The 15751-nt window shown below is 38.5% G+C and overlaps 1 protein-coding gene across 4 annotated transcripts in view; it reads left to right on the top strand.

Moving 5' to 3' along the window:
* The window catches only part of Kdm1a (lysine demethylase 1A), a 51902-nt gene that overhangs the window by 17034 nt on the left and 19117 nt on the right, over positions 1–15751 (top strand). For 2 of the 4 annotated variants that reach the window (XM_036178142.1, XM_036178141.1), the window contains exons 3-8: positions 3138–3197; positions 8306–8439; positions 11809–11887; positions 12596–12688; positions 13539–13645; positions 15610–15691. In XM_036178142.1, the coding sequence (XP_036034035.1) occupies positions 3138–3197; positions 8306–8439; positions 11809–11887; positions 12596–12688; positions 13539–13645; positions 15610–15691 (555 nt within the window). The remainder of the gene's footprint in view (positions 1–3137; positions 3198–8305; positions 8440–11808; positions 11888–12595; positions 12689–13538; positions 13646–15609; positions 15692–15751) is intronic. The other 2 variants (XM_036178145.1, XM_036178144.1) reach the window with 1 other exon arrangement.

Below are 15751 nucleotides of genomic sequence, written 5' to 3'. Positions count from 1 at the left end.
CCTGGCTGTCCTGGAACTCGATTTGTAGACTAGGCTGGCCTCAAACTCACTTGAGATCTGCCTACCTCTGCCTCTCATGTGCTGGGATCAAAGGTGTGTGCCACCACCACCTGGCTAAAATACAATTTGTTTTACTATGGTATTTTTGTTTGTCTGGGTTTTTTTTTTTTTTTTTTCAGTGATGGAATGCTTGCCTGGCACGTGTGAGGCCATAGGTTCAGGTCCCAGCACTGTAAAACAAACAAACAAAACACTGTGGGGCTAGGCATGTAGCTCAGGTGATAACTGTGGCTTTTCATTTAGTAATGATGCAAGTAGAATCCAAGCTCCTGGAAGGGAGCAGCAGGTAGGTCAGAAACTCAGTCTTCAGCTACATAATAGCAAAAGGTACATGAGATCTTGTCTTTAAAAAAATAAAGAAAGCAAAATTCTTCTCAGCTCCTTTGAGAAGTGGGCAAATATACCACAAATACATTATGGTTAGAAAATAACCACATCTTTTCACTTTTAAACAAATAAAACTTTTAGGCTAAGAGCTAAATTTTTGTAAATCTTACTAAGCATGTTTTAGTTTTGTTTCCCATCAGTTCTATTTGTTTGTTGGTTTTTGTTTTGTTTCGAGACAGGGTTTCTCTGTATTGACTTGGCTGTCCTGGAAGTCACTGTATAGACCAGGCTGGCCGTGAACTCCAGAGATCCACCTGCCTCTGCTGCCTCCTGAGTGCTGAGATTAAAGACTGCCCAACTGTTTTCCATCAGTTCTTATGCTGTGTATTACCTTTTGCATCCATCCTCTTAATTCTTTAAGTAATACCTTGTATTTGAAGTTGTTTCATATTATGAAAGAGCTTTTAAAAATATTTCCAGGATTTTGATAGCTTCCAAATTTCTCCTGTGTATTCTTATCAAATAACAGTATCTTTAAGAACAGAATTTTCTTTGTAGACCAGACTGGACTTGAACTTGGCATCTTCCCACTTCAGCCTTCCAAGTAGTTGGGGTTATAGGCATGCACTACTATACCTAGCTCAATCAGTATCTTTATAAGAATTTTTAAAATGTAGTTTTAAAAGCAGAAACAAGAAAGACTGCCTTACCTTGTTCTTTTGTTATGCTTTGTAGCACAATAATCCTGATTCAGAAATGTATCTTTTTGGTTGAGTACCATTGACAATAGAAAAACAAGAGATGAACTGCTTGTATCTTAAACAAATTTGTTTGTATGTAGTATAGCATACAGTTGGAGAAAAGGAAATGATAGAAATAGGAAGGGTGGGATAATTGAGGCTCAATGGCCAGTTGAAAGTGCTTTTGCTTTTCTATTAGTTTTGTTTGTTTTTAGTATGAAATGTCTCTACAATAAGAAACCTTCATTTTTTGCCAAGTTAGGAACATCATTTGAGAGAGAACAGCTAATGTTCAACTCTCCCCCCTCCCCCTCTTTCTTTTGGCATTTTGAAGCAGGGTTTCTCTGTATAGCTCTGGCTGTCCTGGAACTCACTATATAGGCCAGGCTGGCCTCAAACCAGGAATTTCACCCCTCTCCGCCTCCTGGGTGCTGGGATCAAAGGTGTGCATCACCACTTCCTTAAAATGTTATTCTTAAACTGTATTTGTTTACTGTTATGAGCCTTTTCTCTCTCTCTTTTTCTAAGTATGATTTAATATTCTAATCTACTTTGGTTCTGTTGGGAATTAAACCAACAATGACAACTTTTTTTTGGGGGGGAGGGGGTTGAGTCCAGGTTTCTCTGTGTAGTTCTGACTGCCCTGGAACTCACTCTGTAGATTAGGCTGGCCTTAAACTCACAGAGATCTGCCTACTTCTACTTCCCAAGTGCTGGAATAAAAGGTGTGTACCTCCACTGCCCGGCATTTTTTTTTTTTTTTTTTTTAAACCCACAACACTTTTAGGGAATAAAAGATCATGTCAAGAGTGAACATTTCTGATTTAAACTGTAGGACCTGTGTTCTCAGGAATAGTTTGCAGATTAGGTTTAGCATTTGGATCTTCTCATCATGCTTATGTTCCCTAGGGGCTCTAAACAACAAATACATATTGTCTAAGCAGAAGAGCCTTCTAGAACCTAGTGGGTCCTTTAGACAAGCATAGGAAAATAATCTTTAATTAAAACAGTGTCAGCACATTCTGTTGTCAAAATCACTACTTGTGTTTCATAAACTTGGAACATTTTCATAAGGGCTTAATTGTTCAAACTCAGTGCTGGACTCTGCTGTTGTATGGGTATAGTTTAAAATAAACTGTCTAATGACGCTTGTCTAAGTTCAGATAACTGGGAGATTACTTTCAAAGGCCACACTGTGATCTCTCTGCAGTGTACCAGGGGCTTGGAAGCTCAAGATCATGGTGTCTGTCTTGGTGATAGATTGTAGAAGATAGTCTGTTAATATTTTCCGATTGAATTTAAAGCTTTGATTCTTGAAGTTCTACACAGTACCACTGAGGAGAATTTTTTAAGCAAGGCTTAGGATATAGCTTAAGTTTCCCTTGGATGTTGCCTGAGTCCCTCCATGCTCCCACAAGCGTGTGTGTCTGTCTGCAGCTTGGCCTCTGACTACATGGTGTCTTTACTGAGGAAGCATTGGCATATTTAGTCCAGTCCCAGCTACCGTGTGTGCTAAACAAAAAAGTACTGGTGGTGCTGAATCTTGTAGTTACATCCCGTTTGGATGAGGACAGGATTTTTACTAAGATTGTTGGTTATTTGCTTGTTGTCTTTTTAGATAGAAAACTAAGACTTTGATGCTGAATTGCTGCTGTTTCAGGTCCTGTAGTCCATGTCAGTCTAGCAATAGTTAGTTAAAAGACATTGGATTCCATCTCCCATCCCGTCCAGACTTACTCAACAAGACTGGCAGCAAGAATTTAGGAATTAAAATACTATGTACTTTATTCTACTGCCTTTCAACAAGGATCAGCATGTGAAGTTGAAATTTCCTGACCAGAATTTGAAAGATGATATAATACCCTGGGCCTTAATTCCAGAAGGAGCTCTCTGATATTGGTTTACTAGTTGGTGGTAAATTCTTGAGTCGCCAACTATTAGGCCTTTATGTCCAGATATTATCTTAATTTATGGAGTAAGGTCCCTGAGTTCTCCTCTTTCCTTCCACAGGGCAAGCAGGAGGACTTCAAGACGACAGTTCTGGAGGGTATGGAGACGGCCAAGCATCAGGTGAGGGTGGCATTAGATGCTTGCCACTTTAGCAAGAGCCGCCAAGTCAGGGAGTGATTGATGCTTGCAAGTGTTTTTGGCTATGGTATTCTCATTGTAGCCAGAAGCGCAGGGGTAGTGTAACCCACAGGGCAGAGGAGTATAAGTAGAGAGTGTAGCCAGAACAAAGGCAAGCAGACTGTTGAAGTCCTCAGGCCGATCTCAGCCCTCCATTCTTCTTCATGTTTTTGAGGAGATGGCGGGTACTTTTCTCGGGAATCATGGGACCTTTAGAGAGAAATGTAATACTAGACACAGACAAGAAACCGTGGACTCAAGTCTTAAAGCTGAGGTATTCTAAGACTAAGGTGACATCTTATATAGGTATGATTGTTGATACTGGGTATTCTTCCCAACTAATAGTATGCAGTCTCTTTACAGTTGAATTATTTTGTTTCTAGGTAAAAATCACCCTTTAAAGAAGTATATACAAAGGGGCTTTCTCTTCTCAGACCAAACTATGGATTTTTACTTCTAGGAAAAAGTAAAGGATTTATAGGGTCATCATTTGGAACAGTTAAGTTTGTTCCAAGAATCTGAAGCAACATGTTTGTGTTTCATCCTTTTTGTCTTTGAAGGGTGTGTGTGTGTGTCTGTGTGTGTGTGTCTGTGTGCCAGGGCCCAAAGCTGGTTTATTTAGACACTTGGATAAAACAGGAATACATAATTACTTACTGTTGAAGGCTGTCTACTCTCATTAAGTATAATTTTAAGATTATTTGTCTGTTGCAGTTTGTGTCTGGCAGGCTCAGGACATATTTGTGTTTTATTTTGGATCAGAAGTAGTTCCTTGGAGATACAGCAGTTGGTAATTAGTAGTCAAGGGGATTTGGATTGTTCAAAGTGTATATCTTTCCATTACTGACCCAAGGACCTGCTTACCTCAGAAGATTATCTTTCTCTTTCAAAGAGAATGCCTTTACTGAGTGATCCAGGAAATCTTCCTTGAAACTTGATCGGGGACAGCCTCTAGAGTCTTAATCTCAAGGAAACCAAGTTTTGTTAAGTTTTTTATTTGTCTTATGAAACGTTCCTCTTTGGTTAAAGAAACAGATAATGTATTGCTGGTATAACAGCAAACTGTCATGTGAAACTGTAGAGCCAGGGACCTGAGTATTGCCAGGAGGGTGGTGAATGTTGTGAATCCTCCAACCCTTTGTTATCACTTGCCATGTTCAGAAGCATACACATGTGACATAATCAGAATTTTGTTTTGCGTTTCGAGACAGGGTTTCTCTGTATAGCTTTTGGCGGCTGTCCTGGAACTCACTTTGTAGACCAGGCTGGCCTTGAACTCACAGAGATTCACCTGCCTCTGCCTCCTGAGTGCTGGGATTAAAGGTGTTCACCACCACCACCACCACCACCACCATCACCACCACTGCCCAGCCAAATTTAAAACATGCCTAAGTGGTTAGGATTCTTCTCCAGATGAAGCCAGGTAACTCTTGAGGGTTTCTTGTGGTCAGGATTGTATCTTGGTTTCTTAAAATCCATGTTGAAGTATCTTCCTAAGTCTTAGAGCTAGAAGGGAGCTTGAGGTCATCTTGTCTAGCTTCCTGCCTTCAAACAGTAGTGTTGTGTATCCCCTGTTTACAAGTTAGAGCCTGAAAGAAACCCAAAGAAGCTTTATGAGTTGGCCAGCGGTAAACCAGCAGCTGTGAAGAACCCGGTGACTTTGCTTCTTAGAGTAGAAACTGTTGTGTAGATTGGTGGCAGTACACTTACCCTGAAGACAAACGTGTGAGTAGACCTCAGGACGGACTTTGCTTCTTAGAGTGGAAACTGTTGTGTAGATTGGTGGCAGTACATTTATCCTGAAGACAAACATGTGAGTAGACCTCAGGACTTTGCTTTTCTCCTCCTGTCTTCACTCTTGCTGTTTGTAAACTGTGGTAGGACTTGATACACCTGCTGGCTTTAAGAAAAGACTTTTTATGTAGATCCCATCAGGCTTTTGTTTTCACGTTCAGCTTGGAATCTAGTTAATTTATCTCTTTTATTTAAAAAGTAATCAGAGGCAAACGATACACGGAGGCCTCCTTTCTCTAACTTCTCTGTTACTAGTCAAATGCCAATTGCATCTCATAAAAATCAGGGCAAAATAATTTTGTGGCATAAAATACTTAAGAGTCCTACCTCCCTGCTTCCTTCTTTTCTAGTTGACTCACCCTGCAAAAATCTAGGTGGTTCCTTTAAAAAAGAACATTTTGTGTGTTTCCAGAGGCAGCATCAGATGATCAGAAAGGGTATTATAGTTCAGTGTGATTGCAGTCTGGAAGGAAGGCCATTCTAGAACCTAACTGTGTGAGGCGGGGAGACAGGACTGAATCGAGGCAGACTGGGGCTTTTTAAAAATGTAGACAGCATCTTTGTAGAATAATAGATTGTATTAAGTGCACCCAAACACAGCAGTGAAAAATATTCCAGAGCCAAGTGCTAATTACTTCTGAATTCTGTGTACTATTGGTTTCTTAAACAAACAAGAGACACTGTCCAAGGCAGCAGGTTTCCTGTAAAGGAGACTGATGTGAGTTGTGAGAGTTTTGATTGTCTTGTTGGCATTACTGAGGAGATTGCCAAGCCTGCACATGCCCATGCTGGGCCTGTGCTCTTGAGCAGTCAACTTATAGATAGATAGATAGATAGATAGATAGATAGATAGATAGATAGATACAAACATACATACATACGTAGATAGGTAGGTAGGTAGATAGATGGATAGATAGAAGATAGAGCTATAAAGCAGTATTCTTCCTGATATGTTAATACCACCTTTTTAGTTTCTTTAATTGCATTTGTATGTTTTTGATTTCTGATTTAGAGAAGTACTTTGAAATTACCATGTCAAGTAAATAACTTCTCTTAATTGTTTACATACTCCTCAGATGCCCAAAGTTAGCCAAGTGTATGAGGATTTGTTTTATTTTCTTTTGTTTTCCCTAAGAACATTTGCATCTTGAACCGAATGTCATATGAAATTTTGGGAGATTTTTTCCATATAGTTTTTCCTGCTGTCATTGAAAAACCATCTGTTGTTTGTGAAGTGTTAAGTAATTGACCACTTTTAAAGTATACAGAATATAATACAGTATAGCTAAGAAAAAAAATGATTTTTGGCAGGCCAGAAGAGGGTTTTGTTTGGGTATGTGGTGGGGTTTTGCCATAGCCCAGGTTGGCCTTAAATCCATGGTCCTCTTGCCTTAGTTTCTGGAGTGCTGGCATTATGACACACACTACCGTGGTCAGCAGAGAAATGGAGTTTAATGAGGATTTAAGAGAGATCATTCATTTTCATGTTTATAGTGTACACATGAGCTATACAGGAGTAGCCTAGTAAGTATTTGGTTCAAGTACTAAATGGTAATGAGTAGATAACTGTTCATTAGAAAGATGTCAGTTATTTTGGGGTTTTGGCTTTTGTTTTTTGTTCAGTTTTGGTTGTGGGCTGGGGGTAGGGACATCAAAGCTGTATCACCTCCTTCTCCTATCACCTCCTTCTCTCATAATGTCATGTGCCACCTGCAGCTGTGCAGTTCTTAGTTTACCCCTTAAGGAGTATTGAATTGTTTTGACAGTCTTTGATTCTGGGTTGGAGTTAGTTAAATAGGATTGTTGATTTTTATTTAGAAATGTGCAATACATGATTTTTGGTCTTACCATCTAGCAATATTTAATGTGTGGCCTCTGTCAGCACTGGATAGTTTTACTTGGCCTTTTTGTTAACTATTAGTTTCTTTAAGTAGTGATTGTCATTTGAATGTCATTATGGAAACAGATCCCTTAGAGTAGCTGCAGTCTTCAAGTTATATTTGTACCTACTGTGTTCTTAATTCTAGTCTTTACTAATCCCTTTTATCATTGCTTCTAACTTCTTGTTTTATGACCTTAAATATTAAATATAGGTACTTTTGTCTTGCTTTGTTACTTACTATAATACTTTATGATATTGAATTCAGAAACTCTAAAATGTACCACTTCTTGTCTCTTTCCTTTTTCTGGAGTAGAGGTTTGTTGGGGATTGGACCTAGGCCTAGCTAAGCACATGTACTACTCCTGAGCTGCACCCAGGCCTATCTGGCTGTTCAGATGCTGTGCTAGTGTTTTTAAGGTATTGGGGTTGTAACCCCAGGGTGTGCCTGGCTTTCCAAGAATCCCTTACAAAGATGAGTTTACTCACTAGCTTATAAAATATTTAAAAGCCAATTAAAATAATCTCAGAATAACTCACTTTATACTCTGTCATAACAGTGTATGTAGCAGCATTTCACTTGTATAGAGTGAAGTATTTCTAATGTTGCTGACAGAAAAAGTCGATTCTTGACCTTCTGACTTATAATTATAGTCTGCTTAATTCTCTGCCTACTTGCCAACACTAGATAATAAGGACTAATATATCCTACTCTTGATGAGATTGTGTATTTTTCTGTTTTTGAGTTTTCAACCTTCAACTTTCCGTTCCATGCTGCGATTTCAAATGAAGTCTTGTGGCTATATTCTTTACTCCTGGCCTCTGTTAGTGTACTTTAATTTTTTTCTTTAAATTTTATTGTATGCTATCTGTGATGCTCATTTTAATTAGAATATAATTTAGTGTTACCTATTTGATGAATGAAAATATTCTAAATGGCTTGTTATAAAATAATTCATTAATAAACTTTAAACTTTGAGGTGTTAGCTGGGCGGTGGTGGCGCATGCCTTTAATCCCATCACTTGGGAGGCAGAGCCAGGCGGGTCTTTGTGAGTTTGAGGCCAGCCTGGTCTACAGAGCGAGATCCAGGAAGGGAGCAAAGCTACACAGAGAAACCCTGTCTTGAAAAAACAAAACAAAAAAAACCCAAAAACCAAAAAACTTTGAGATGTTAAGCTTGAAATAGTACCTGAAATTTTAACCTTTGAGGCAAAATTAAAACCACAATAAAACAAAACATTTTTAAGGCAGTATCAGTCTATGAATTAAACAAAGCTTTACAGAACCTCCTCGAGCAGAAGAGGCCTTTGAGGTTTTCATTAGCACTAATCTGTGCCCACTTGCACTGTTCTAGTGGTCCTCTGCTTCCTTTGTTAGGTGTGGAAGGTGCAGCTTTTCAAAGCCGTCTTCCCCATGACCGGATGACCTCTCAGGAAGCAGCCTGTTTCCCAGACATCATCAGTGGGCCTCAGCAGACACAGAAGGTTTTTCTGTTCATCAGGAACCGCACAGTGAGTATCTGTGCCTCCCTTTTTTTCACTTGGATTTTGAAAAATGCCTATGACTTTTATAGAGAATATAGAAAACAAAACTAGAAGGACAGAAAACAATTTGTAATATTTTTATTCTGTTTATAACCATTGCCAGAGATAAATTTTTCCTTTAGGTATTTAGGATTTATTTTTATTGTTTTTGATTCTGTGTGTGTGTGTGTATAAATGCATGCACGCACGTGCATGCCTGCTTGTGTGAGAATTTGCATGTCCATGGAAGCCGGAGGTATCAGATGTCCTAGAGCTGGAGCTGTACACAGTTGTGAGCCATCTAACATGGGTACTGGAAACTGATGTGTATAAAGTTTTATTCCTACAAGTTGGGATTCTATTTGCGTGCATTTTTTAGGATCCTTCTTAGACCTCATAAATATATTAAGAATATACATTGAAACAAAATTTGTCTTAACTCTTTTTGGGTTGGGGTGGGGTGGGGTGGAGAGAAGTGCTGGAGATTGACTTAAGGCTGTTTATGCACTAGTTCTGCCACTGGGGCCATATCCCCGCTGGATGTGAATCACTTTAAGCAATCACTTTGCCTTTCTCTTCAGAGCTGCACACTTAATCCTGTTCTGTCACCTGGCTTATCTTCTAGCTTTAATGATTAATAGCTTTATTTATTTCTCCTGATAGTTGGACCATAATTTAACCATTAAAGTTAAACTTCCATTTTCACTTTGCTATAATTAAACTCTGACTAGTTTTAATGTGTTCTTGGTTCTGTGTCTAGCAATTAGTTACCTATTATGTGCATGATTCCCAATTCATGTAAATAGAATCTCAATTTGTAAAAACCAAAAATTTGTATAATTTTTTTTTTTTAATACTCAAAGAGAAAAAGGCTCACTTTGACAGTGGTTATATCTGGAGTTGAAAATGTTAGGAACATTTTTAGCATCTTGATGCAGATTATATACCAGAAAGGCTGAACTATTAAATACTCTCATTGCTCCCATTGTTATTAAATGATGCTGTTTCTTAGATTACTAAGGCTTGTAGATAGAGTTTTCCTACCTGGCCCAGAGTCAGGACAAATCTCTCTCATCCGCCAGTCCCACAGTTGCTCAGACCCAACCAAGTAAACACACAGAAACTTAATATTGCTTATAAACTGTATGACCATGGCAGGCTTCTTGTTATCTACTTCTATCTTAAATTAACCCATTTCTATTAATCTATACTTTGCCACGTGACTCGTGGCTTACCATTACCTTACATCTTCCCTGTCATGACAGTGGCTGACAGCGTCTCTCCACCCAGCCTTCCACTTTTCAGAATTCTCTTCTCTCTTGTCCCGCCTATACTTCTTGCCTGGCCACTAGCCAAACAGCATTTTATTTATACAGAGCGATATCCACAGCACTAATAAATGCTTTTTTTTGCATTTATTAGTCATTTGTAATGCTATAATTTTTTGTGTTCTTTGTCAAAAATTTCTTTAGCTATCAGGCATGGTAGCCTTGCCTTTAACCAAAGTACTTAGGAGGCTGAAACAGGAGGATCTCATTCAAAGGTAGCCTAGGCTACATAGTAAGATCCTATCTCAAAACAAAACAAAATTCTTAAGAGGTCAAGATGTTATTTATAACATACCCACCATTTCCTCGAAGTATCCACAGAATTTTTAGGTATTTTGAATCTATCTCGGAGATGTCTTGAGCATGCTTGCTTTGTAGCCACCACTTACTTCTTTAATTGGCTGCTAGGTTGTCCAACCAGTGCTACATTTGGCTCACCAAGTGCAAGAAAGCTAAGATGACAGGTTATACTGAAGTTTTGAAACACAGGAAAGTCATGGTAATTTAAATGAATGGATATGTCTTAGTTTCTATATATTGAATTTGATCTGTCTGATGATTGAATCAGCAGGTTTTAAGCATATCAGTATTTGCTTTAGGGGAAATTTTAGATAAAATTGCTGTGGTTTTGTTTCATTTGAGGAGAGTTTTCACTTCTTAGATAAATTTGAGTGATGGTTTGTTTTAATAGTGATTTCTGTCTTTTCTGGTTCATTTTCTGTGATCCAAAGTCAAGATTTGATGAAGGGTTGGCTCAAGTTAGTGTTGAGTTTCTGGCTAGGAGTTGCTTTCTACTGCAGTGATTGTATCTGTTCCATGGCCTTGGGCTCCAGCTTCTGTCTTCTGACTTGATGGTTGAAGTAGAGCTCTGACCTGAGCTTTATCCCGGGATAGAAAGAGGAAGGAGCTGTGAGGTTGAAGAGCTTGAACAGTGATTGCATTCTTCTTTGATTGTAGCCCCCCAAAAAATGGAGTGTCCATGTAGTTCTAGCCATAGCCCTTTGTGATCGGTTTACTTATATCCAACCAAATTAAATTCCTTGATTAGAACTTAATCTTCCCCAACAAGGTAGATTAACAAGGTTTGTTAATTTTTAGCAGGACTTAAATATGATGGTATTTATCCAGTTTTGTATTTTGTAAATATGTGTATGTGTATATATGTGTGTGGCTATTCATTTTGATGGAAATTCATTTAGAACCATTGACTATACTATAATCATTTCATTCTTCATCTACAGGCTTTGAAATAATTCACTGTTCCTTTTTTCTTAAACATACTGCTCTCTTGGCTTCACAGTGTGTTGATATTCTCCTGTATCTCTGCCTTGTAGTCAGATGCTTCCCAACCAGCCATTATGTGACATCCTCTCCACCCTTCTCCTCCAGGAGTCTTCTGTACATTGACTTCATTATCATACTGCAGACCTTCCCTCCTCCCAGCCCCTCCCTACCTTGTACCTCCTCTTGGTTGTCCTGGTGTAGTCTGTGTCTGTCTACACCGGCCCATTCACCTACTCATTTAGGACTGAGGGATCATCAGGACACGTTTTAGCCCCTGCATACCTGAGTGATTATAATGATTCTTTTTTAAACTTATTCTTTTTCTTTTTTTATTTAATCTTATTTTTATGTGCATTTGTGTGAATGTGTCAGATCTCTTGGAACCGGAGTTACAGACAGTTGTGAACTGCCATGTGGGTGCTGGGAATTGAACCCGGGTCCTCTGGAAGAGCAGCTAGTATTCTTAACCCCTGAGCCATCTCTCCAGCCTTATAATGATTCTTATCTGCTCAGTGTCTGGAACTACATAATCCCAGGTTCAAATCCTAGCTGCTTCCTACTGGTTCTTAGGCACTTTAGGCCAGATAGCCTTTAGCTTCAATAATTCATTAATATGGTGCAGTTTTATGTCACACAATGGTTTCCTTGCCAGTACTGTAACCTTTGCTGTTTATATGAAAATAAGAAACTCATAGGTAACATGGGTCTGTGGGCATGTAATAAAACTTCTGTCATTTAAATACAGTTGCAGTTATGGTTGGACAACCCAAAGATTCAGCTGACATTTGAGGCTGCTCTCCAACAGTTGGAAGCCCCTTACAACAGTAAGTGCTGTGTTTGCTGGAGAAGGCCTCCAGGGGCCTACAGCCTTGGAGGGATTCTTTTTTATTGACATTTAAATAATTCATCTTGTGATATGTATAAATGACCCTTACAAAGTTTGTTTTCCTGATCTGTAAATTGTACTGATGCAGATTTCTAAATGCTTTCTCAGATCTATTGTCTCACGTGGATCCATGGAATACTTTGGTATATGATTGGCTAGTTATCTGGTTTTCTTGTTTTTACCATTATCAAAGTCTTAGGAAGTTTTTGCCAAAATATATGAACATTGTTCATACCTTAAAGGTTTGTTCTCTATTTTATCTGTAATGTAATATCATTTTTAAAATGCCAATTTAGCTAGGTATGTGGGCACATGCCTATGAACTAAGCATTCAGGAGGTAGAATCAGGAGGATCAGTAGTTCAAGGTTAGCTTCAGCTATGTAGCAAGTTTGAGGCCAGCCTCAACTTCATGAAACTCTATCTCCAAACAGCAGTTCCTGCCCCTCCCCTGAATTTAATTTCTGTGTTGAGCATTTTGTGCTGTTACAGCCTAGAAGTAGTTCTGTGACTTAGTTTGCTAAGGTATCATGTGACCAAGGGTCCCATGAGTTGTGTGTAGTGTGACTTCACATTGGAGAAGGAAGAGTGAGAAGAGCTTTGTGTTTAAACTGCTGTAAGTGTAAACATGTTTTCATTACTCCACAGGTGACACTGTGCTTGTCCATCGAGTTCACAGTTACTTAGAGCGCCATGGTCTTATCAATTTTGGCATCTATAAGAGGATAAAACCCTTACCAAGTAAGGACTCATCTACCAAATGAACTAAATGATTTTTAGTAATCCTTTAGGCCTGTGTTTAATATTCAGGATGCTATGACATTTTACTTTTATTTATAAGATTCCACTAGTGAAAATATTCCCGATCTCATAAGTTAAAAGGCCTTAGGAAAAGATTAATTTCCAATTTTTAAAAATTTGAATTATGGTCAGAGCCGGGTGGGGGTGGGGGTGGGGGATGGTGGCGCATGCCTTTAATCCCAGCATTCAGGAGGCAGAGCCAAGTGGATCTCTGTGAGTTTGAGGCCAGCCTGGTCTACAGGGTGAGATCCAGGACAGGCACCAAAACTACACAGAGAAACGCTGTCTCAGAAACTTAAAAAAAAAAAAAAAAGGTTGTTAGAAACATGAGAAGTCAGTTATGCAGGCAGGAGGTTTTGAGGCCTTCCTCTTAGATTCTTTTTCCTTTCTAAACATTTGCCCTTTTCATGCTGTTTCGTCGGTGTCCGCCAGGGACCTAAGAGACAGAGATGTTCTGAAAAGAACTGAGTAATCTTCAACAGAAGTAAAACCCTTGAAGAGAATAACTTATACTATTACAGTGGTGAGGTGGGTAGCAGACCTGCCAGAGGCTAGGCCACAGAACTGCCCATTCCTGACTAATGCAACTTGGTTATGCACTTAGAGTGTTGAATTCATTTTTACAAGTTTCAGACATTTGTTGTTTTCACAGTTTCTACAGTTTGAAAGTAACTGAATTATTTAAGGCATTATGTTAAGAAACCAGAAGTTTTCATGAGGGGGAAAAAGATACAAACTCAGAACTACAACAAAATACTCTAATTTTTTGTTCTTTTTTTCTCCCTTTTAGCTAAAAAGACAGGAAAGGTGATTATTATAGGTTCAGGTGTTTCTGGCTTGGCAGCAGCTCGACAGCTACAGAGTTTTGGGATGGATGTCACACTTCTGGAAGCCAGGGTAAGAGTTATACTTGGGATTAGAGACTTGACCTAATGGAAGCATGGTAAGGGGTACCTGTTGCAAATTAAAGAATTGGACAGTTTGTGCTCACCAAGTACTGTAGTGTACTAGAGTATTTTTGGATACCATAGTGGGTAAAGTTGTTCTGGTAGCTTTTACTTACATTATGATTGTTTGATGCTAAAAATCAAACTCAGAGCCTTGCACATAGTAGCCAAATTTTCTCCCGTTGATCTATGTTTCTCAATAGAGTATTTTTGACAATAAATTTTTAGAAAATGATCAGTGAGTATATGTAGATAAAATTTTAGATTACTTTTTTACCATTAGCACTATTTATCTCTGTCTTTTTCTCTGTTTTAAGATTTATAATTATGTGTTTTATGCATATATGTGGATATATGTACATGTGAGTACAGGTTCCCAAGGAATACAGGAGAGGGCATCAGATCTCTTGGACTCAATTACAGCTGGTTGTGAGCCACTCAGTGTGGGTGCTGGGAACTGAACTCAGGTCCTCTACAAGAGCATTTAGTGCTCTTAACCACTAAGTTATCTCTCTAGCCCCTATACTTAGTTAGTTTTTTAATTTGGGGTGTTCATAAACTAACTTTTTGTAAGAGACCGTATGTTTCAGTGATACATTATATTGTTTGCTGAGGGTGGTGGTGGATTTTCTTAAGTCTTTTAGAAAAGACCTGGTAAAACCCAGAGAATTGGTTATATTCAGTATTATTTCTGGATCTGGAAATGGAAACTTAAGGTAGGAAAGGTTGGTGGCACATCACTTCAGAAAGCTGTTGTGAAAATGGTTTTTATAAATAATTTTTTGTATTTTACCTTCCAGTGGCTTAAAGATTTTAGTTAAAAAAATAAAAGAACCCTTATTTCTTAGTAACCTAAACATTTTCAAAATTTTATAAAATCCTTAAAGTATTATGCATATTTCATTCAAAATTACTTTTCATAAAGTGTTAATTTTTTAAATGCTCTTCTTAAATAGAATGTGGAGAAGTAAAAATGATTTCCCCAATATACTGTTACTGGAAAAACCTTTTTAATTTCAGAGACCTTTTTTGTATGTACTCTATATACTGTGTGTTAAGAGTAAAGGAATGCTTTATGGGCCATTTGTGATTGTTCCCACATGGATTATAATATAACTTGCAAGGTTTTGTTTTGCTTTTTTGTTGTTGTTGTTGTTGTGTGTTTCAAGTTTGTGGAGTACTTTGATATTTTCCATAATTTTATCACTATAGCTCAGTAAAGTTTTTTATCCCCAAAAACTTAATCAGCAGACGTAACCCTGGGCCTGTTAAGGAGTAAATGCTATGTTGCCAGTTTGTGTTCAGTAGACGTGGTTCCTGGGTTGCTTGGGAGAGAACATCAGAGAAGTCATCCACCAAAAGATCCAGTTATAACAGCCAGTATACCTGTAGTCCAGACAGCTTGGACTTATGTGAGCCCAGCAGTTTAAAACCAGCCAGGGCAACTTGGTGAAACAGCCCTATTATAGGTCCTCCTCCCCATTACAGCCCCCCCATTACAGGTCCTTCCCCCATTACAGATGATGGTAGTGATTCAAATGCGAGCATCAGACCATGGTGGTAGAAAGTTGATGTGTAGTGTTGGATTTTATAAGCATGGATTTTTCTCTTTGAATGGGCCTTGTGCATCCTGGACAGTTAGAACAGCTGGGGGTTCTGTCTGTGGAACTGTCTGGCTGTCTACATTGTTTCCTTTCACATCATTTCTGACATTCATTCTTGTTGCTGCCTTTCTTTTCCTCAACTTGAGGTTATCATTGGTTTGTGTTTTGTGCACACAGTACTGTTTATTGATAAATATAAACTCAGAATAGTACTTTTCTTGTTCTGTTATGAAAGATTGAATCCTGGTATGCTGACTTACTGTGGTTAAAACAGAATAAATGACTTTGGTCATTTCATTTCTAAAAACAGGATCGTGTAGGTGGACGGGTTGCTACATTTCGAAAAGGAAACTATGTAGCTGATCTTGGAGCCATGGTAGTAACAGGTCTTGGTAAGTAGTTTTAGTTTGATACTGTGATACACAATCTAAGACAGATAGACCTTAAATTTA

Source organism: Onychomys torridus, chromosome 2 (assembly GCF_903995425.1).
Source record: "Onychomys torridus chromosome 2, mOncTor1.1, whole genome shotgun sequence".
NCBI lineage: Eukaryota > Metazoa > Chordata > Mammalia > Rodentia > Cricetidae > Onychomys > Onychomys torridus.
This window is presented reverse-complemented; position numbering and strand designations above follow the sequence as displayed.